The sequence below is a fragment of the Drosophila santomea genome, chromosome 2R, assembly GCF_016746245.2.
Source record: "Drosophila santomea strain STO CAGO 1482 chromosome 2R, Prin_Dsan_1.1, whole genome shotgun sequence".
Lineage (NCBI taxonomy): Eukaryota > Metazoa > Arthropoda > Insecta > Diptera > Drosophilidae > Drosophila > Drosophila santomea.
In genome coordinates, this window is record NC_053017.2 from 12190364 (window position 1) to 12211928 (window position 21565).

General features: G+C 44.3%; 4 protein-coding genes across 6 annotated transcripts; 2 read left to right on the plus strand and 2 right to left on the minus strand.

Moving 5' to 3' along the window:
* Positions 1-123: 123 nt before the first annotated feature.
* On the minus strand, positions 124-4907 carry LOC120447159 (WASH complex subunit 2). The gene is made up of 4 exons (XM_039628610.2): positions 4718-4907; positions 4466-4660; positions 4266-4405; positions 124-4216 (listed from the first exon to the last, which is right to left on the minus strand). The coding sequence occupies exons 1-4, from the start codon at positions 4817-4819 to the stop codon at positions 151-153; spliced, it is 4503 nt and encodes a 1500-aa protein (XP_039484544.1). The 5' UTR covers positions 4820-4907; the 3' UTR covers positions 124-150.
* Positions 4908-5017: 110 nt separating this feature from the next.
* On the plus strand, positions 5018-7660 carry LOC120447160 (PIN2/TERF1-interacting telomerase inhibitor 1). Of its 2 annotated transcripts, XM_039628612.1 has the most exons (3): positions 5018-5202; positions 5259-7105; positions 7248-7405. In XM_039628612.1, the coding sequence occupies exons 1-3, from the start codon at positions 5130-5132 to the stop codon at positions 7269-7271; spliced, it is 1944 nt and encodes a 647-aa protein (XP_039484546.1). In that variant the 5' UTR covers positions 5018-5129; the 3' UTR covers positions 7272-7405. The 2 variants fall into 2 exon arrangements, with proteins under 2 accessions (XP_039484546.1, XP_039484545.1); XM_039628611.2 differs by having other exon boundaries at positions 5259-7660.
* Positions 7484-10107, minus strand: LOC120447161 (DDB1- and CUL4-associated factor 11). Its single transcript, XM_039628614.2, has 7 exons — positions 9670-10107; positions 9336-9600; positions 9130-9276; positions 8535-9077; positions 8320-8475; positions 8010-8116; positions 7484-7944 (listed from the first exon to the last, which is right to left on the minus strand). The coding sequence occupies exons 1-7, from the start codon at positions 9853-9855 to the stop codon at positions 7804-7806; spliced, it is 1545 nt and encodes a 514-aa protein (XP_039484548.1). The 5' UTR covers positions 9856-10107; the 3' UTR covers positions 7484-7803.
* Positions 10108-10355: 248 nt separating this feature from the next.
* LOC120447172 (hillarin) lies at positions 10356-21515 on the plus strand. 2 transcript variants are annotated; one of them, XM_039628628.1, is made up of 9 exons: positions 10356-10473; positions 13803-14231; positions 15274-15415; positions 15482-15681; positions 18838-19832; positions 19894-20380; positions 20518-20631; positions 20691-20854; positions 20939-21515. In XM_039628628.1, exons 2-9 carry the CDS (start codon positions 14043-14045, stop codon positions 21102-21104), a joined length of 2457 nt encoding a protein of 818 aa, XP_039484562.1. In that variant the 5' UTR covers positions 10356-10473; positions 13803-14042; the 3' UTR covers positions 21105-21515. The 2 variants fall into 2 exon arrangements, with proteins under 2 accessions (XP_039484562.1, XP_039484563.1); XM_039628629.1 differs by having other exon boundaries at positions 10384-10530.
* The last annotated feature ends 50 nt before the right edge of the window (positions 21516-21565 follow it).

The following is a 21565-nucleotide window of genomic DNA, read 5'->3' on the forward strand; positions in this document are numbered from 1 at the left end:
TAGTTATAAGAATCGACGACAAATGGACATTGACATTCATTGATTATTATACATAGTTAATAGGAATACGGATAACAATACTCTGATCGACAGTCTAACCATCCACAGATCAAAAACTGTACATACTTGTAATAAAAGGCGTAACTGTTTTTACTTGAAATCAAGAAGATCGGCCAATGGATTATCACCGGAGTTTGCAGGAATGGTTGCAGTAGACGTGGTGGTTTTACTGGCAGGTGGTTTCGTTGCTGTCCTGGCCACGGGTTTGGTCTTTTTGGTAGCACTTTCTTTGGACGTGGAGCTTCCTCCGAACAGGTCATCATCGTCCTCGTCGTCGCTAAAGAGGCTTTTACTCGCTTTTACTGGCAGCTTCTTAACAGGAGCAGTCTTTGCTGGAACTTCGGGTTCATCATCATCGCTGCTGAAAAGAGAAGTCGCCGCTGGTTTGGGTTGCTGTTTAGTTTGGGCAGGCTTGCTGGCGGGTTGGATACTAGGGGCTGATGCAGCAGCATTGGCAAACAGATCATCATCGTCATCGCTATCATCAAACAGTTTCGGCGCAGCCTGTGACTTGGGTTTGATTTGTTCTTTTGCAGCCAACTTGGCATTCGATGGTTTTGGAGGAGCAGTTGTGACTGTTTGAGATGCATTCACGATTTCTGCTGCAGGGGCAGGTGATTTTTGGGCTTTTGGATCTGCCTTTGTTTTGACTGAATTAAATAGGAAATCATCATCTTCATCTGGGCTGTCCAAAAAAGATTTGGCCATCTTTGGCGGCGCAAAGGTCTTCTCTAACTTCCGCCTATCCACTGTTGGTTCATTGGAAACTGTTTGTGTTTCAAAATCACTGAAGAGATGATCATCTTTATCAGGGCTGTCCAAAAACGAACGATATGACTTCGGCGGATCAGATCCCTGCTTTCCCTCAACTGTCTTTGTCGGAACAGAATTAAAGAAGGAATCATCTTCATCAGGGCTGTCCAAAAATGAGCCAAATGCATTGGATGACGACGGTCTTTGGAGCTGTGGCTGGATCTGCTGTGCTGTAGTTGAAATCAACTTTTCAAGTTTAACATGCTGAAAAAGAGGTGCCTCAATGGGACTGGGCTCGAAGTGTTCCACTTCTGGGTTATCTCTAGAGGAAGCCCTTTGAATCGAGGGCGAAGCTGTTGGATGGCCTTCATCTTGTCCTGCATCCAATAAGCTTTTGGCATAGTTTTCCTTTCTTCCCCTTCTGGTAGAAGGCCGCCTTTTAGCAGGACCCCGAGCGCGTGATTTGTTCACATGCTGCAGGGCGCCGTCTGAAGAAGGCACTGCGGTTTGTCCAGAAACCTCAGCCTGTGGTGCCGAAACATCAAGCTGTGATGTGGCTTGAGATTCCTCTCTTTCGGAACTCGATGATTCTGGTTTCCTGAGCAGCTTGGGCGCGCCTCCAGATCCGGGAAGTAAGGCATGAACATTGATGTTGATGTTAGGCATTTTAAGCTTCTTAACGGGAGAAGTGGGATTTCGCAACTCAGGACTCTCCTTAACTTTACTACGATCGGGTTCATCAGCTGGTGGTGGCTCATCATCAAAAGTGAACTGCTTGGAAGCTTGCTGCACTGCTCCTGCCCTTGCCGTCTCACTGAAATCATCGTAGAAGATTGTGTGTATTCGGGTGGTTGAAGCAAATTCGTCTTTCTCAGCTTCAGCTTGATTCTGCACTTCTTCGCCATCGTGATCGTTATCTTCGGGTGGCACATCACTGAACAAGCACATGGCACCATAGTCGGATGACAAAGAAGGTTGATCTCCAGGCGTCACTGGAGATGGCTTTGTTGCACTGGGAATGTTTGGAAGAGCGGGTTCGAAGAAGTCGTGCTCGCTGTCAAAGATTTTCGAGGCACTTAGGCTGCTGAGACCGCTGCTGCCGAGCGTTTGGAAGAATTCGCTGTCATCCGGTGGCTCGTCGGAAAAGAGATTCGAATAATTCTGCATGATTTGCTGCGCAGCAGCCAAATCCGCTGGCTTTTTCGGGGTAAGTGTATCCACTGATGTTTTATTAGTGACGTCAGCTACCATTGATATAATGGGATCTTCGTTGCTTTGATAATCATCTGGTGGAGGACTTTCAGAAACTGCCTCATCTATTTGAGACTTGCCTAACATTTCAGGCACAAGTTCATCCTTTTCATTGACGGCTCTTGTATCATTATCGATTTTGTTCTCTGGCAGTTGCTGTGGTAGTTCTTCTGGCTTAATCTCATTCACCAACTGATCCCCAGATGGCTTCTTAATTTCGTCGGTTGCTGTATTGGCTACTGGCTTATTCTTAGAAATTGATGCACTCAAAAATGTATCATCATCGCTAAAATCTTCGTTGAACAAATCAGTTGGTTTAGTAGATATTGTTGTAGGAGGAATCACTGGTGATACATTTTTCCTAGTTTGCGACGTATTCTGTTCTATTGGCTTATTAAATTCTCTAGCTTCGCTAGCACCTTTGGGTTTAGCCGTATTATTTGAAGGGCTAGGGAAGGACTCATCCTCGGTTACATCTTCACTAAACAAATCTTTAGTTGTATGAATATTTAATGCTGTTGTATCACCCTTAACCGGACTCAATTCTTTTCCATCAGCCATTTGTTCCGTAACTTCCATGGGCGGAGGTGAATCTCTTAGAATAGGCACAGATTGATTTTCTGACTTTAGTGGAAGCTGCTTTTCTTTAGTTTCAATATTCTTAAAATTCTCTGCTACAATCTCATTTTGTTTCTTATCTTTTTCAATTGTTGCCCCGCTACCTTCAATTGTCTCAAGATCATTATGTTGTTCACTCCTAATTAAATTCTTAGCCTTTGGGGTTCCAAACAAATCCTCATCTTCAATATCATCGAACAGACTCTTCTTTGAAGCTACAGGTGTTTGAACCTTTTTGTCGGGCGAAACAGCTGAAAAAGTCTCCTTTTGAATTTCCTTTGTCTTTTTTGAGCCAAACAAATCAGTGACATCATCTTGATCATCGTCTTTAAACAAACTGGTCTTTCCAGCTAATTTTTCAGAGAGCATTTTGGGCTGAGCAGATGGCTTCGTAAATATATCATCGATATCCAAGTCATCATCATCAAATAAAGAAGGCTTTGGTTTCGAGAGCAGTTTTTGTTCTGGTGGCTTTGCTTTGGGTGTAAAGGAGCTTAAGAAGTCGTCGTCCTCCAAGTCATCATCAAACAGCGATTTGGTTACCGGTTTCGTTTGCTTCTTAAATGGATTTTCCTTCGGCATGGCAGGAGCGCTGCCAAAAAGATCTTCATCTGGACTCTGGACTGAACTCTGTTTGGGAATGGCACCAGTTGCTTTATTATTGTTAAGGACAGGCCCTGACCTTGGAGTTGGACTCAATGGAGGACTGTCGTCGAAAAGGTTAACACGTTTCGGAACTGATTGCTCAACAATCTGCTTTGGCGCCACTGGTTTTGAATATTTTTCCGTTGGTTTTACAGTTTTGGGTGGCTCTTGTGTTGAAATTGTCGTTGCTGGGGAAACGGAGCTGCTAGGCGTTTTTGACTGGACTTTGTCTACGATTTCGGACATGAAAGATTTAAACTCGTCGTCATTAAAAAGATTTACTGGCATGCGCTTAGTTTGGCTTGGCTTGATCTCAGTTTCCTTTGGAGCTTGCGTTGAAACAGCTTCGTCGAAAAGCCTTGGAGGCTGTTGGGCAGGACTACTGCTGCTGGAACTAAGCGATGCAGTAGACGCGATTGGAAGACGACTTGATTGATTTCTAAAGGCTGGTGACGATGTAGGCGAAGATGATGTGGATGGCGGGTCATCGCTGGGTGGCGATTGCCGCAGTGCAGCAAACATGTTTCTCTCATGTGGGTTCCTTTGACTACTGATAATAGGACGCGGTTGTGTTCTGATGGCAGGCTCTGCTATCTGTACAGCAGGTTTAATGACTGGCGACACAATTGCCGGCTCCCTGGCAAACGAGGCTAGGGAAGAGGAGTCAGATACATGATGCTCTTCTAATTTGTTCGATGGCATTGTTATTGTTTTGGACTCGGTTTCTTTCTCGTCCGATGAGCTAGACGAGAATTCCTCGGACCTGTCATCTTCACTATTCTCTTTACTGTCATACAGCCCGGCATATTTGTGCTCCTGCCACTCTTTTGTGCCGATAATATAGGGCAGGGGTATCGCATCATAGGGATTCTTGGCGCGGAAAACGGTTCTGTGGAAAGTGGTTTTAGCATCTAGCGCAATCAATGTGAATCACTTACGTTGAGTTGACGGGACCATCCTCATCGTCCGAATCGGGCACTTCTATGGTCACCGGCTCGTAGTTTTTGCGGAACATACGCAGGTTGTTTTCCAGAAACTCCTTGGCCATTTCCTCGGAACTCTTGGGCGGCAGCTCCGGCTGCAAGCATATTAAGATGTGTAAACACAGTTGGCTGACAAATTCCATCGCCTATTGCACCTTCTTTTTCTTTTCCTCCGGCATGGCCAAATCAGCGTCATCCACCTCCTCCACCCGGTACTCCACGAACTGATTTCCAAACTGCAGGGAGCGCAGGCTGTTGGTGGCATTGTTCAATGTTATGTCCACTTGCTTCACACTCGTTTCAAAGTCCCTCAGATTGCGGCTGGTCCTTTCGCCCCTTTCTTCCAGATTCTGTTGCAAAAATTTTATCAAATTGGATTGTTATCTATGTATGTATGTAAAACAAACCTGAGAAATGCGCTTCATCAGCGCCAGGAGAGCACAGTCGCCCGCAAAGGTCCAGTCCGGAGCCTGGGCTATTATCTGTTCCACATCCGCGCTTATATCCATTATCAGTCGACTGCAAATTCGCGAATTCGCAAATAATAACAATTAATCAAGAGCAACAACAAGAAACTTAGAAATGACACCCTAATAGCGATGAGCGATAGTTAATCACCTGTTACTTGCGCATATCCAGCGCTCATCCCTAGCCCTGCCGAGCAGCTGTTTGGACAATCGCTATCGATATATCTTGCTTGGATTTGCTATCGATATTTGATAGCACGTGTTGGCAGTTCGCAATTTACGAATACTATCTTTGTTAATTTTCCAAGATTTAATTTAAGACAACGTAGAATATAACAAATTTAAAATTAAAATGGCTATGCTGGCTGAACCACGACGGCGCAAGAGGTACAATTTGTGTCCGCGTGGCAAGGCTCTCTATGAAGGTAAGCATTTCAAATTCAAATGTGTTTGGTGCCTCCAAAATTCTCGACTTTCCCAGATGAGAATCGTTTCGGCACCAAAATGCTGGAGAAGATGGGCTGGACGAAGGGCAGTGGCCTGGGCGCCAATCTAAGTGGCGAAAAGGATTTTGTGCGCATTCGCTTCAAGAACGACGCAGAAGGATTGGGTTTCGAGCAGCGAGATGACCAGTGGACTGTTCACGAGGATGGATTCAATGGGCTGCTAAAGTCACTGAATGGAGATGATAGCGGTGCTAAGGACAAAGAGCCGGAATCCGAGGAGGAAGCCAGACCCATGGGTTTTGGCTTTAAAGCCGTGGAACCAGAGGAGCCGTCTAAGAAGAAACTCAAGGAGAACACCAGTGGCATGTCGCTGGAGGAACGCTCGAAGCAGAGCAGGGCTCGAGTCCACTATAAGAAGTTCACAAGAGGCAAAGACCTGGCCCAGTACAGCGAAAAGGATCTAGCCAATATATTCGGCAAGAAGGCAACTGAGGACGTTGAAAAATATCCAGAACCCGTATTGGCTGTTCAACCCAAGGAGCCAAAAGAGGAGAATCCCAACTTTGCTGGCGTGCAAACTATTATCACGGGCCTGTCGACCACTGATTATTTTAAGCAGAAAATGGAGGCAATGAAAAACAAACTAAAGAAGGGATCTGGCTTTCAAGTTGAAGACAATAATGAGGCACAGACCAATGGCCATGATGAGAAGCTCCAACAGACTTTAGCAGAGAATGGTGAAGTGCCTACCAAGAAAAAGAAAAAGAAGAAGGACAAGGAAAGGACAGAAGAGTCGCCAATTGCAGAGGAAGAACTAGTGGAGGTTGCTCCCAAACCTAAGAAAAAGAAGAAATCAAAGCGATCGTCTCTGGATGAAACTGAGCAGTCGGAGGAAAAATTAGTTGAAAACGGAGAACAGACTAACGAGTCACCAACTGTCGTGGAAGAAATCGAACAGGATGCTTCCAAACTTAAGAAAAAAAAGAAATCAAAGCGTTCATCTCAGGATGAAACGCAGCAAGCGGAGAATAGCTTCGTTGAGGAGAAATTAGTTGATACCGAAGAAAAGATAGACGAGTCTATGCTCAAGAAAAAGAAGAAATCGAAGAAAGTGACCCTAGATGAATCTGAGAAATCGGAGAATATTGGTGTTGAGTCAGAAGAAATCACTGAACAAAGTGACAGCACTTCTTCAAAAAAGAAAAAGTCTAAAAAAAAGGAGGAAGCAACTGAAGAAGTACAAATTAATGAACAAACAGAAGGAAGTGACCAAAAAAGGAAAAGGAAGTCAGAAAAAAATAAAGAAACTGCCGAAGATTCGGTTGAAGAACCAGCTGCCAAAAAGAAGAAAAAGTCCAAGAAAACCGATGATGTAATTATAATTGATGATGACTTACAGGGGACCAATGAATCGGAAGCAGCGAATGAAAATTCCAGCAAAAAGAAAAGTAAATCTAATAACAGTGAGGAAGCCAGCCAAACTCAGAAAAAAATTACTATAGATTTAACTACTAAGAAGAAAAAAAAGTCCAAGGAAGAGAAGAAAGGCACGGACACCGATGAGAAAGATTCAGTGGAAACACCTCCTCCCGCCTCGGAAGCCAGCCAAACTCAGGAAAAAATTACTATAGATTTAACAGACGAAGCGTCTTCTAAAAAGAAAAAAAAGTCCAAGGAGGAGAAGAAAAGCAGGGACACCGATGAGAAAGATTCAGTGGAAACACCTCCCGCCTCGAATGCCACTGCCAAAAAATCGAAAAGGACAACAAAATTTAATGCCTCCAGCGAGCCCATGGGTAAGCTGGAGATTACCTCACTTGCGCTCGCCGTGGAGGCGGCTGTCGGAAATCGAAAGGACTCAGGAGAGAAGGATGGGAACGACGTAAGTGCTGAGGATAATATTTCCGGCGATAAAAGCGTACAGTCAGCCGATGAACCCCTGCCTAAAAACCTCTTATCCCTGAAAGAGATCCAAGAACAACTAAAATCATTCAATTATTTTAATATCTCTAAATTCTGTGCAGACCAATTCTACCTATTTGACCTGAGTGCATTTAACAACTCGACGCTGGGCGAAATCGCGGGCTACGGAATCAGTGAAAACGTCGAGCTGAATGTGGTAAATTTACCGAGCGATGAAATGCGCATTCAAAACCTTTGGAATAATAAAGCCGTTAAAACAACTAAAAGTAAAAAGCATATCAGGTATCCTAGAAATGTGCAAAGAACTAGCATTCGAGCGATAAAGAAAAGAGTCGCATTTCAAGGAATTTAGTTGTAGCAAACGAAATATATTTCAACGTGATTCTTATTTTGATTGCTTTGTACATAAACAACTTAAGTAGGTAATTGGTAAGCTTCATGGTTTACATTTTAATGTAATGTATAACACTTTTAACTAATTAAACCGAACTATACATTTCAAGTGAGTGACATATTCTTCAGTCTTATTAATAGAACCAATATCCGGCCCGACTGTGGTGAATATTCTTTTCCGTCGCTTACGCAAGCCACTATGATTGAATGTAACGAAATGTAATATCAATGGGGATCCTACTAGCTTATAACGTATCATTACAACTAGTCTGGTGTTACATTGCGATTTGCCAAGCGGCGTGATCGTCTCAATGGCCTCTTGTCCTGATCCGAGCTATGGGATCGCTTTACCGGCCGATTGGCGTTGCTGCGGCTGAAGTTATTCAAGTGAACATGTGTATCCCACTGCGTAGGGAATACGTTATGCATTATTAGACATTCAAAGGAAAAATATTTTATTAACAGCTTACCGAACCAGACACGATTTCTGAGCGCTCTGGATGCCAGTCCAGATCTCTTATCACAGTCCTATGTCCTTCAATAGCCTCTTTAATCTTACCAGTAAGTACATCGTAAACTGCAAGAAAATTTAATTATTTTGTTAACATAATCTGTTTATGTTCATTTATCGCCGAAGGCCTTTGGTTTCACAACCAAATTGTTCATGGATAAAGAATTTCTAAAAATACATAACAAATTTACTAGCTAGAAAATAAATTTAAGAAAACCTTGTAAAAGAAAATCAGAGAAATACAGCAAGTTAAAGATAGGAAAACTCACTTATAATACGTCCTGTGGCACAGCCTGTGTAAATGTAACGTTGGCCTGTCTGCTCCATGGGCGAAAACTTCGCCCGCAACAGGGTTTTGGTAACTCGATGACCGCGGTAGGTCATTATGCTGGTGTCCCCATCTAGTGCCTTATGAGGATTGTAAACTGCCAGCAAGATACGTGTGTTAAGAAAGCGTTTCAAGAATAGGAGGACCAAAGCTTACACTCCCGGGGAACGCGGTTCCATCGGTAGTCCCACATGGTGAGGTCGAGCTGCTGCTGTCTGGCGCGGCTGCGATTACGCAGATTACTGGGCTGCCTCATGTCCCAGATCTTGATGCTTTGGTCTTTGGAGTTGGACAGCACGTGGTAGCCGTCGTTGCGCGAATCGATGTAGGTGATGCCGTCGTAGTGACCGATGAAAGAGGCCACAGACTTGGACAGGTCCCGTGAACGGAAGGAAGTGCGCAGGTCGTAGACCTTTAGGAGCCCGTCGTCGCAGCCAGCGATTATCACATTTGGGTCCTTATCGTGTAGGAAGCACACTGAATTAACATCGTTGCCGGGCATGCGGTGGGTGCGCAGGATCTGCGTGGTTCTTGTGCGAATGTCGGTCACGATGACCGTGGCATTATTGCTGCCCCCTATGATTTTGTCACCTGTTGGCGAGTAGCGCAGCGAGAAGATGGCTAACCTATGGTTTGGCAGTCCATTGACATCGATCCACTGGCAGTCGTCTTCCCCCCCATTAACGGGCATGATGAAAACTGAAGGGGGAAACAACTTAGTGTGGATAAGCACATCTGGCGGACTACCTACATGAGCGGGACCAGGTGCTGTAGGCAAAGTGTTCGCCATTCGGACTAAAATCCGCATCAATGATGCTCCACTCAACATCGCGGGCTCGGATGCGATTCAGCAGGTGGTAAGTGCCCTTGGCGCCATCGTAGATGCGCACAAAGCCATCTGGAAGGGGTTAAAATCGTGTTTTAAAGCCGTCCTTAACGTTAACCATGAACGCTGACCTTGACAAGCGGTCAGCAACTTGCTGCCCGTGCGATTGAACTTGGTCACAAAGATTTTCGATTCCAGCGACATCAGGCGCGTGGCCTTCTTGTTTGGTATGTATAGATTGGAAATGTAGCGCTGCTGGTTCTTTGAGAACGAGGCGCTGTGTGGCGATGCCATCCCATTTTCACGCTGCTGCAGGGCGTGAACCAGATTCCAGCGATTGTCCGGATTGCTCACTAATCCACTTGATGCCCGGATCTCCTTGTACATATCAGTTTTCTGGAAAGTTGCGTGGACCATAAATAGCTTTCAAATGTTATCTGGGGGATAGGGGTATTTCATGATTACCTGAAATTTTACTAGATCGGGCTTGCTCCTTATTACTGGCATGTCGTTGCTGCAATAATCGGAGCGCAGTTCCATGTCCATGGCGTTTACCGTAAAGTTAATCACGTTAAAGTCCAGCTCGTTGTCCGAAGAGTCAAATTCGTCGTCTTCATCGCTATTCATTTGTATTGCCAATTGGTTCCCCATAACTTTTTGCGTTTTCCCTTTTGCCCTCTTTTGTTATTAATTTCAACCTATCGGGGCTTATCGTTTTTCGATAGTTGTTGCAGCCAGTCGGACCGCAGGTGAAGTTGATGGAAATACCGCGATGTTCTCTGCAGTCACATCAAGTTCAAACGTTTGGCAACTATCGATATATTGCTGCAAATTATAAATTTACAAAAAAAGTGCAAAGAACTGTATTTGAATTTATTATAAAGTTAAAAAGCTAGACTGAATTAAAATTGTAGCTAGAAAGTGTATGCAATGACATAATGCACAACTATACCAGCTGAAATTAAATGATAGATTTTCCAAAGGTGATCAATGTAAGATATTTTCAACGAACAGTTCAATCTCGATTACGGTCATACTAAAGCTGATCCCTAGCTGCCTATCGATAGCAGTGGTGGGCTTGCGTAGTTGCCTTTGCCAAGCGAGCTTTTTGGAGCTATGCAAAAGCTTTTTCCAGCGGCAAAGCTCGGCTCAGAGCGGATTCCATTCCGCGAATAGCAAAGCGACTAGTCTCAAATCGATCGTGATCGCGCTCGAACCGAACGGAAAAGAAACGGAACAACAGAAAAGCGGCTCGAAACCTGTGTTTGTGTGAGTGAACGCGACCGTGTGTGTCGTCGTGCTGTGCTGCATGTGTGTGTGTGTTTGGTAATGAATTTTGTTACATTCCCAATATTCGAAACCTGCTGTTCGGAGAAGAGACTTTTGGAGGCACAACAAGAAATGCCGAAAATGTGATAAAGCGCAGAATTGGAATTCCGGATTCCCGGACCTTGCAAACTTAACTATCTGCTCTCCCCTTTTTGTACGTCTGCCTCTGTTTGTGTCTGTGTGTGTGTGTGTATGCAATGTGTGTGCTTGGATCTTGTTGGGGCTATCGCTCTGTGTTTTTGTGTTGGTGTGCGCCTGCGTGTGTGTAAAATTTATGATAAATACTTTTGCACAATGCGCGCCCCTTTGCAACCAGAAGAGAAGAAAGTTGTTTAGCATATATGCGTAAAAGTAATAGAAATACACATAAACGGCAAAGAAGTGTGTCAAAAAGGGCCCAGAATAAGCACTCCATGCATCGCGTGTGTATAATCTAGGCGAAAATAACAACAATAATAGCGATGCTGGGGAAACAATCTACGGAAAAACTGGAACAACCGACGCCGCGGCTGCAGACACGAAAAAAAGTGAAAGATTGCAGGCTGACGTTTGAATTCGAAGCTGCGCCTGCGTCACGGCATAAGCACACACACATGAACCAACACAAACGCAAATAGGCGGGGTGGGTGGCTCAAAGGCTGGGGGGTGGGGTGAGATGAGGCGACACCACCTGTCATGGACGCTGGTTGCACCCCCACCTCCATCCCTTTGAACCACACAGGTTTCGTATGTGCCTTCCAATTATTGTGACTCGCTCATAAATTATTTTCGGTGTTTGTGCTTCTAATTTATTGCCAGCGAAATGGGCGATTTCTAAAAGCAATTCATTGTTCCATTCAATTAGCGTCTTTAAAATTGGCACAGAAAAGCAAGTACCTGACTTTTCTTAAATTTGCCCAAGCAATTCTCACAATTTTCGAACACAGTCAAACGTATCTGACAAGTATTTTTCTGTAGATCTAAAAATTCGCATAAAAGTACAGCGAAATGGAAAAACTGATTAGAATCAAACATGTTTATTGAAATTTGTACTTTTATAATTTTTATTACAACTTTAAAAATTATAAAAGTACAAATAGCTTATTTCAATAATCATGTCATTCATTACCTTGTAAAATGAGTTTATGATACTGAAAAATGTGACATTGGCAAACGTTCCGTTGGATAATTTAATTATCTACCATTATTTCCATAAGCTAAAAAAGGGAACCATTCGTCAGTTCGACTTGTTGATTATTCACATTAGTTTCATTATCAAACTTTAAGTTTATATTTCTCTCCATATCGCTGCTCTGCAGTGAACCAAAGTGACGCAATCATTTGCATTTTATTTTAATTCCTATGATTGTTTCACTGCCAGGCTGAATAACCAGTTGCTGCTTGTCGTGTTGTTTGCTGCTTGGCTGATGTTGTTTCTTTGCATTTATCAAATCTTTGTATCTGGCTTTAATGTGATTAGCGGTGGCAATTATGCCAATTCAAGTTCATTATAGTTGTGTTGCTGCTGCAGCAGTTTACTGTTATTATTGGTATTTATTTAATTGTCATTGTTAGCGTTTCGTTAAGCAATACCAGCGGTAGAAGAAACAACAACAAAGATACGACATCAAAACGAAAGACTTAGGCAACGAACTTGTTCGCCCGATGCAAATGCTTCCGACTGCTTATCAATTTATTTAAATATTTCTATTCCAAACAATTGCCCGTGCAGAGCAACTTTCGTTTTTGTGACTGCTTTGTCATTTGTCATTTTATTTTTTATGTTTATAATCTATTCGCATGGCATTTCGTCCGCATTGATGTGGAAAAGAAACCCAAAACTGGCACGAAGCACAGGCATGTGTGCGAAATTCTATGCGGCTTCTCAGGTTACCTGCACTCCATAGCTTCTTAGTCACACCCAAGTGGCCATGGTGGCATGATGGGATGATGGAACTATATTGTGATGTTGTGATATGGCGATGTATGTCGCACGAGGCGTTTTGTCAAAGCCGCCCCATCCAATTTGCAGGGTCTTCGCGGCCATCCATGTATCCATGTCCATTACAATTATCATTACACGCTAATTATGTCAGACGCTAAGCGTAATTGGACCATTCAATCACACCGATTTTGATCGCATCAAGAGATCAAACTGCCATTTTTGTCGCCATTCGATGTGGGCGTTGTTGATTGATATTCGAACTAATGCGGGGGCTCTGACCAAAGAGCTTGACGAGATTATCGACAGGTTACTCATCGGTAGAGCTTATGGTCTTTAAGGGCACAAATCTCCCTCTCGATTCACACATCAATTTGTTGCCTCACATTCGCTGTGGTCGATCAAAGGCAGACCTCAAAAGCGGAACCAAATTTAATTCACAGCCAATCAAAATAATTTGGTGTTACAAAATCTCTGGGCGGCCTTCGCCGCATTTGCATTTGCATTTTCCCCTTTTCCATTTCAATTTCTTACCATTTTCCATTAGTGCTGCAGCTGCGATGGGGCATGCAATCCACAGATCACCAACCTTCGATGCCGCAACTGGCGCTAATCATAAGGCCTTGCCACCCCTCATCCCCAACCACCCACCATTCATCGCCCGGACTCAACGTTCATTAAACTTGAAAAGAAAGCAAAACGATGACTTTGAGTTCGAATGCGGCTTTTGGCTTTGTCTGCGCAACTGAGCCGCATTTGTTTTAATTTTGGTCAGAGCAACAGACGCCGCTGCAACAACGATTTCAATTAAAGTAACATGCACTTGCTCGCACACACTTACCTTCACACAGTCGGCTTTTCCACCTCAATTTAATTGTTGTTGCTAGACAAAAACCGAAAGGAAACCTGCCAGTAACAATCGCGTCAATTAATCAAATGGAAAATGCAACTTTTGTGCCGCTGCCAGGCGGCAGTTGCAAGCTGCACGAGCGAGTTGCACAGCAAATGCAGCAACTCAAGTTCAATTGTGGCACGTTTGGGGCAATCTCAAGCTCGAATTCCCAAGCCGAGGTCAATGGCAAGGCGAAACGGCTTTAACCCTTTGCCGCTGAATAGCGCCAAAAACTCTTGTCCAGCGTGTCCAGTTAATTAAAATTCATTAATAATCTGCCCATGGCCAAACTAAATGAAAGTTTTGGCTCGCACGATGACAAACGCCTGCGCAGAATCACAATTTTTGTTTTATGAACCTGATATGGTGGTGGCCGAAAAATCTTATCGCAGCCCAAATAGGAAATTTCTATCTCCCACTCAGCCAGTAATCGTTTTGGTCATTTTCGTTGGACAGCTTCTGCCAGCTGCGGACGGATGACGAGGATGAGCGGATGATGTCGCCCCCAGAACCAGCAACTGCAAACTCGAAAAACTAGCAGAATATACTCGTAAATTCCGCGCCAAGTGAAATTGAAAGACGAAAAGAAAAGTGACAAACTCAACAGGTACAGGTCCACCGAAAACCAGTCGGAAGCTGCCACAAAAAAAAAAAGAAAAGAAAAATCCAGGAGGAATACATAGACGCGAAAACATTATGTATCGGCCAAATTTCTACGAGTCGACTTGCCTGCGCTGCAGCGAGACCGTCTATCAGGTGGATCGTGTGGGGCCACTCAAGGATTTCACATTCTTTCATTCCGGTTGCTTCAAATGCGTACACTGCGGCACAAAGCTGACGCTCAAGACGTATTTCAATAATCAGCACAAGCAGGATGACAAAGAGGTAAGTGCCAACACAAGCATCTTACAGCCGCCACAAGCAGCGGCAAACGAGAGTGACGGAGACGGACCGACAAAAACGAAAGACTTAAGCGACAAACGCGTCAGTCTAAATATTTGCACAGCTGCAAGATGCAAAATTGCAATTCGAACGACACTTTTTGTGTGCCTATGCATAATAATAAATAACTTTGTTATTGCACCTTGCCGAGGCGCAAATGTGTGTCACTGCGGTCTGTCATTCATATGAAATATTTACCTATAAACTCACTTATGTACTATGTATGTATATTCATGTACAGTGCGTTTCGCAGCTATGCGGTCAGCCAGTGAGTCGTGGGAATCATACAGCTTACATAAGTTGTAAAAATTATTTAAATTATATTTATCTAAAAAACAGAAAGAGATTCAATAGAAAAATCAAATATTGTGGCATTTGTATCATGATATTATTATAATAATTAATATTGCTTTTCATAAGGTTGAACAGAAATAACAGATTTCCCATCACTGACTGGGACACACATAATTTATGCATTCAGTTCCTTGACCTGCCTTAAAGCCACAAGACGCACTGTATTTAGGTCCGTGTTCGTTATTGCATATTCTATTGCCACCTGCTGTGTGTAGGTGAAGTGGTTAAAATTGCATTTGCAAGCGACTGACTTTTGGGGTCTGCTCACGCACTCAAAGCGAAACCCAATAAGGCTAATGGGGTATTTCGATTTGGACGCTAGATATATGCATTCCTAATGTGATTCAGCTGAAAATTCCTTTTAGTTTAAGGAAACTTTAATTGAAGATATTTATCTGTGCCCATTAAGAAATCTCATGATTTCAAAAAGGCAATTAGATAAAAAGATTTAAAAAGAGCATTCCTTTTTTTCTAGATTTTTTCTCGATAAATAACGTGACTTCTAAATCTTTTAACCTTTTTTAACTTTTTTTACGTTCTTTATTTTTTAAGACTATAAGTATTGTACATTATTAGATGGCCCACTGATATGTGAAACAATTAATAATCTTCGAAACCACCACCGCTTTAGGTCTATTGCAGTTCACATGTACCAAAGAGCGGGCCCGGCCATCTCGACCAGACCTCTGTGGGCATTCGTCAGGCCCTGAATGCGCCGCGCACCAACAAGTTCGTGAACGAGCAGATCCGGGGCACACGGAGCGAGGTGGATGGTAAGTATGGGGGCTGCCATGGACTTCCAACTTGGCTAACTGTTTGGCTTTGCGGCATTTCGGCAGGTGGCCCACTGGGTGGCTCACGGCAGTCCACGCCGAATGGCTACGGTGGCCGGGAGATTAGCTCTCCGTCGCAAAATGACTCCGACTACAAATATGGAAGATTCGATGCCAGTGCCCTCCACATCGCCCATGCCCTCAAACAAACGGAGATACAAAAGGCTTACAACAAGGCGCGCGAGAAGCCGATTGACTTTTACCTGGTAAGCAATATCCTTCAGATTACCATAATTACAATAATCATAAGAAGTGTTCCATCTCCCGAGATGCGGAGCCAAGTGGCCGCAAATTAAGAGCATATTTAGTGCAGAACATCTAATGAAATTTTAAGTGGCTAGCGGGGCCAGCTGGTCAAGTGTGTATCTCCCATTCTCTCCAAGCTTCAGCGGTTGTGCAATGTTCCTGGGCTTAATTAATGCACTGCCCGCCGTGGTTATGTAGGCTAGTGTGCTATTTACACTTGGCTGTGTGTAATTCTCTGCTGTGGGATTGCTCAAGTGGCCGAGTCTGAAGATACAGTTTTGCCCGTACTATTACACAAAATTCACCTCCATAACAAAGATAAATAAGAATAGTTTATTAGAAACTTTACTTTATATACGTTGGAGAATCAGATCTATAATTATGTCAAGGGAAGATAAAAACAAATCCATGCGATTCAAATGAATTATTAAACATCTGCAGCAAAACCTCTTCTCTTGAACGGTTGAGAAATTCGAAATTGGCATGCAAAGTTGAAAATTTAAGACGGATAAATGTGATACCCAAATTGATCTAGTTAGTGGTGGCGCTCCATGTAATGGGATGATCTCTCGGCCAGATTATAATTTATAAGCCCCGACTGGTTGGCCAAAAGCTGCTGTTGTTTATCGGTGCTCGCATCTTTATCCATGACTTGGCACTCGCCTCGACTGGAATGGTAATCTCCTATCCGCCTGATGCTCGGGTGAAAGCATTATAATCGCATTTTACGTAAAAACGAAATTCAAATCGCACACGTTTTTGCTTTTCTTTGACTCACACTCGCCGCACTGCCTGCCATTGCAAATGCCGAAAACGGATTTTTCTTTCACTTTCGAGAATGCCACACGCGACTGACCAGCACAACAGCACCAGCACCACATCCCAGCACCACCAATCCACCAATCGGCCAATCCACCAAGTAGCACCACCGCGGGCAGAGACAACAGCAAATATTTTTATTTTTATTGCAACGCTCAATTTAACAAATTTCGAACAGGTGAACAGGTGTCTGATGGCCCACACCGCACTAACAAACGCCGCAAGACAGCGTACACGAAAGATATTTGAAAAACTACTTGCATGCGATCATTAAAAATTGTATGTACATGTTTCACACTCGCTCGCACACAAGCTAAAAACGACACCCTCGCTAAATTGGCAGTTTTGACTACCAACACAGCTGCTATTAAAATAATATAGCTAAATATGACACTTGTATTTGGAAACAGTTTACTCAGCCGAAATAACATATTCAAAATCCTACCAATTATCACACCGTTTTAACGATGGATACTTCTGACCTGTGCTTTTGCCTATCCCGAATCTCAAATCAATCTGGTGGTGCTGCTACGCTGAACGCGACTGTGTCATGGCCAGTGCAGCGGCACAGACACGGCCAAGACAATGGATCCCACCAACGTCACAATTGCCGGCGGCGTCACTTGTTTTTCCGGCTGCTCCGCTGCTGCCGTTTGCTAAATCTAAATTATGCGCAGCACAGTGAAAGTAGCGGCAGCAGCTTTTTGTTTGACTAGTGGAGAGTGGAGTGGAGTGGAGCGGAGCTGAAGCTATAGATATACATAGATATAGCTCTCCGAATCTGTGGTGTTGGTGGTGCTATCGGTGGTAGTGGTGGTACTGGTGGTACTGGTGGCACCGCTCCTCTTTGGCCGCCCTTATGCAATGCACGCGTTTTTAAACGCCATGTAATCGCCGTGTAATTTGGCGCCGCAATTCCATATAAAAACTCTCACGCAGCCGCAAACGCAGACACTTCCTCATAGCTAAAAGATAGCTTTTTGCCAATTTACAATTTAATGCCACTGTTTTGGTTTCTGTTTTGGTTACTTTGCTATTTCTTTTCATATATATATATGGGATTTTTTGTCGGTGACCGCGCTTGCGCAATAATTAATTTCCACAATTTTGGACTTTCGTTTTCGTTTGGCTCTGATTTGATTTCTTGTCTGTTTATATTTCGCTCATTTCTGCTGCCATTGTCACCGTGGGCGTCGCATAACTGTTGGCTTTTCTTTTATGGTCATATTTAAAATCCGCTCAAAACCGCTCACGCAATTCCGGCTACATCGCATTTGACCATTGTCACCGGGCCTTTGAACCGTACAGTCTCAGGTGTTTCAATTTTGTTGTTTGTTACTTTTGTTTTACTTTATTATTACTTCTATTTATGCCTTTGTTTTATAGTTATTGTTTGAACTTGACATTGAAATTTCGGATTTAATTACACATTGTTGCTGGCTTGCATGGCGCTAAATGCTTTTTGAGTAATACATATTCCTATGCGGAAATCATAACTTTGAAAGTGCCACGAACAGTGGAGGGAAATTAATACAAGTGCAGCTTGCTGATCGGTGATTAGAAGTGCTAGCATTGAGAATGGAATGTGCATGTATGACTCAGATGATGGTAGACCATCAGTGGGTAGATTAACGATCGACTAAGCCTTCTTTTAGCGCAATTAGCTAAAACAGTAGTAGGACTAGCTAAGAAAATTAAAGCTAATTAGACAGCTTTGGCAACGCTAGTGGAGGGTAAATCATTAAAAAATATTTAATTTTCAACTCATAAAAATCTTTTAAGAGCCTGCATCTTTGCTTCAAACTTTTATGGACTTTTGCTAAAGGCGTTGGGAAGTACCTTTTTAAGCACATTCAATAAAATAATTTTATTTTTTGTGGAATGTCCCGAATGGAAATGGTGTAGCCTATGACCTATTTTCTGTACTGGTCAAAGAACCCAGCTTAGATTCATCAGTGACTTGATGCTTGGGTAAACTGCAGGTTGGTAGAATATGCAATTATCGATGCAAAGAGCTGCAATTATCAATAGGTGCACGCAATGCGTAGTGCAACGAATGTGTGGGAGGGTAAATGGGGAGGTGGCTGGGCCGTAAAAGATGCAACTGCAGTCGGAGTTGGGGGCCTAATGTCGGACATTGAGCCGGGCTTGTGGCAGCTCAGGCGTGGCATTATAATTAGCCAAGTTAACAAGCCAAGCATTGCAAAAACAACGAATCGCTCGCAGTGCAATCAACGAAACTGCAGCTTTCTCTGAAACACCTCTTTCAACTCTCCATGTTTTCTACAATCTAACAGGCTCGCGAGGAGCAGGCTCATCTGGAGATGAAGCATCGCAAGGAGGAGGACGACCTTTACCGCAAGTTCGCCAGCAAGCGCGCTGAGGAGGATCGCAAGATCCAGGACGAGTTCCAAGATGAGTGGGAGCGCGAATTGCAGCGCCTAACCCACAAGTTCGAGAAGGAGCTGGCCACCTCACGTCGCAGTCGGGACGAGGCCAACATCCTGACGATGCGCCACGAGCAGCAGAAGGAGGACCTCGAGAAGAACATGACCCTGCGACGCAGCAAGAAGAAGGAGAGCATCACCCGCAAGATGCTGGAGCACGAGCGGTACGAGACCGCCGCACTGGTGGACCGCCAGTCCAGCGAGATGCTGGAGCTGATCAGCGCCCGCAGATCGGAGTACATGCAAAGCGAGAGCATCTTCCTGGACGATGAGTTCAGCGAGGGCGCCGTGCCCGTCGAGTATCCGCTTAATGCTCCGATTCCAGCACCGCCGGCGGTCAGCAAATTCCAGATCTACACCGATCCAATTGAGTTTGAGGACGTCGATCGCATCGCCATTTCGGTGGCCCAGGAGGACCAAAAGACTTTCACAGACCTGGTACGCCAGCTGGTGGGACGCTGCACCACGGATATTGAAAAGGCCCGCACGATTTTCCGCTGGATCACGGTCAAGAACCTCAACGCCATGCACTTCGATGACGATTTGCGTGGCGACACGCCCATGGGTCTGCTGCGCGGCATCAAGTACGGCACAGAGAGCTACCATGTCCTGTTCAAGCGACTTTGCAGCTACGCTGGTCTCCACTGCGTCGTCATCAAGGGATATTCAAAGAGCGCCGGCTACCAGCCCGGTGTGAAGTTCCAGGACTCACGATTCCGCAACTCTTGGAATGCGGTCTACGTGGCTGGCGCTTGGCGCTTCGTTCAGTGCAACTGGGGTGCACGGCACCTGGTCAACGCCAAGGAGGCGCCCAAACAGGGTCGCGGCAAAAACGACAGTCTACGGTGAATAAAAATATCATTAGTTTGTATTTCAATCCAATATTAAATGTACATTTCTTTGCAGTTACGAATACGACGATCACTACTTTCTCACGGATCCGCGCGAGTTCATCTACGAGTTCTATCCGCTGCAGGAGGAATGGCAGCTGCTGAAGCGTCCCATTACACTGCGAGAGTTCGAGAACCTGCCCTTCGTCCGTTCCCTTTTCTTCCGGTACGGTCTTCACTTTGCGGACGAGGGTTACGGTGCTGTGGTGTTCACTGATGACACAGGAGCAGCCACCGTGCGCATCGCCATGCCCACGGATATGCAGAGCTGCCTGATCTTCCACTACAATCTGAAGTTCTATGATAGCGACGAGGAACTCTCCTATGATGGTGTCTCCTTGAAGCGATTCGTGATGCAGTCGGTGATTGGAAACATCGTTGCCTTCCGGGTGCATGCCCCATGCTCCGGCGCCTTTCTGCTGGACATCTTTGCCAATGCGGTCACGCCGCAGGAGTACCTCACCGGCGAGCCCATGAAGTTTAAGTCGGTGTGCAAGTTTAAGGTGCGTATTGGGAACTTTTCCAACAAGATCTTTCTGTTTTCTTTAAACTATATAAACGAAATGAAATCACATCGAAATAAATTTCAAGTACACTTCCGTTCAGTCATAAAGTTATCAACGTGCTCCATTACTTTCAGATATGCTGCGAGGAGCTGCAAACGGTGATGGTGCCACTGCCGGACTGCGCCAGCGGCGAGTGGGGTCCGACGAAGGCCACCCGCCTATTTGGACTCATACCCATCACGCATCAGGTGGGTGTGATTGGTTATTGCGATGGGTGATTTAATTCGAGTGCCTTGTTTGCTTGCAGGATCCTCTTATCTTCGCCGGACGCAGCCTGGACCTGCAATTTCGCATGTCGCGTCCGCTGACAGATTTTATGGCCACGCTGCATAAGAATGGCATCGAGGAGAAGAAGCTGGCCAAGTATGTGACTCACAGCACGCTGGACGACATTGTCACGTTCATCATTAAGTGAGTGCACAGGGAAATGGAAAATTTAATAGCTCCTCATTCCAATCAACCCCGTTCTTCTTCCCCTTCTACCATCACACGCAGTTTCCCCGAGGAGGGTCAGTATGGTCTGGACATATACACGCGTGAATTGGGCGGTCCTCAGCACCATCACCACCACAACAATAACAACTCCTCATCCTCGTCCGGCGAGAAACATTTGTTGACGCACTGCTGTAAATATTTAATCAACTCGTCCAAGCGGAATTAAGTCGCTAGACCGGACGCTGGCATGGTTTTCTGAACGTGTGGCAGGAGGCACTCTACGCGAACAAACACAAACAAAATGCAATATTAATTATAGTCTACACTTAAGTGGAAACCTAACAAACGTTTACCACATCACAAAATCCATAATACAGGTGCTAATAGAAAACCAGGCGATCCAGCGACATAATCTGATCGTGGCGAAGCTTAATGATGATGAACTATAATTTTGCTCAATCATTTGCCAAGGCAGCACTCGAAACTTGTAAATACTCTAGACTCTAATCATTAGACCTTAAAAAATGCCTAGTAATACCAACCCTAAAATCAGCTCTTAATTAATTTGTACATCTACCGAATAATGCTTAATAATTTATTACATAAACGCAGCGTTGCCCCTTATGCATGAACTTTATATTATACATACGACTTTGATTTAAAATGTTTAATGTTTTTGTTTAAGCG

What these genes read in the sequence shown, in the direction of transcription:
- LOC120447159 (XM_039628610.2), bottom strand. Translation starts at nt 4,819, where the DNA reads ATGGATATAAGCGCGGATGTGGAACAGATAATAGCCCAGGCTCCGGAC. An exon ending in TGATGAAGCGCATTTCTCAG is followed by an intron (nt 4,661 to 4,717) that starts GTTTGTTTTACA and finishes TTTTTGCAACAG; the next exon opens with AATCTGGAAGAAAGGGGCGA. An exon ending in CGGAGGAAAAGAAAAAGAAG is followed by an intron (nt 4,406 to 4,465) that starts GTGCAATAGGCG and finishes ATATGCTTGCAG; the next exon opens with CCGGAGCTGCCGCCCAAGAG.
- LOC120447160 (XM_039628611.2), top strand. Translation starts at nt 5,130, where the DNA reads ATGGCTATGCTGGCTGAACCACGACGGCGCAAGAGGTACAATTTGTGT. An exon ending in TGGCAAGGCTCTCTATGAAG is followed by an intron (nt 5,203 to 5,258) that starts GTAAGCATTTCA and finishes CGACTTTCCCAG; the next exon opens with ATGAGAATCGTTTCGGCACC.
- LOC120447161 (XM_039628614.2), bottom strand. Translation starts at nt 9,855, where the DNA reads ATGGGGAACCAATTGGCAATACAAATGAATAGCGATGAAGACGACGAA. An exon ending in CAGCACCTGGTCCCGCTCAT is followed by an intron (nt 9,078 to 9,129) that starts GTAGGTAGTCCG and finishes TTCCCCCTTCAG; the next exon opens with TTTTCATCATGCCCGTTAAT. An exon ending in TGCCACAGGACGTATTATAA is followed by an intron (nt 8,117 to 8,319) that starts GTGAGTTTTCCT and finishes ATTTTCTTGCAG; the next exon opens with TTTACGATGTACTTACTGGT.
- LOC120447172 (XM_039628628.1), top strand. Translation starts at nt 14,043, where the DNA reads ATGTATCGGCCAAATTTCTACGAGTCGACTTGCCTGCGCTGCAGCGAG. An exon ending in AGCCGATTGACTTTTACCTG is followed by an intron (nt 15,682 to 18,837) that starts GTAAGCAATATC and finishes ACAATCTAACAG; the next exon opens with GCTCGCGAGGAGCAGGCTCA. An exon ending in AGTCGGTGTGCAAGTTTAAG is followed by an intron (nt 20,381 to 20,517) that starts GTGCGTATTGGG and finishes CATTACTTTCAG; the next exon opens with ATATGCTGCGAGGAGCTGCA.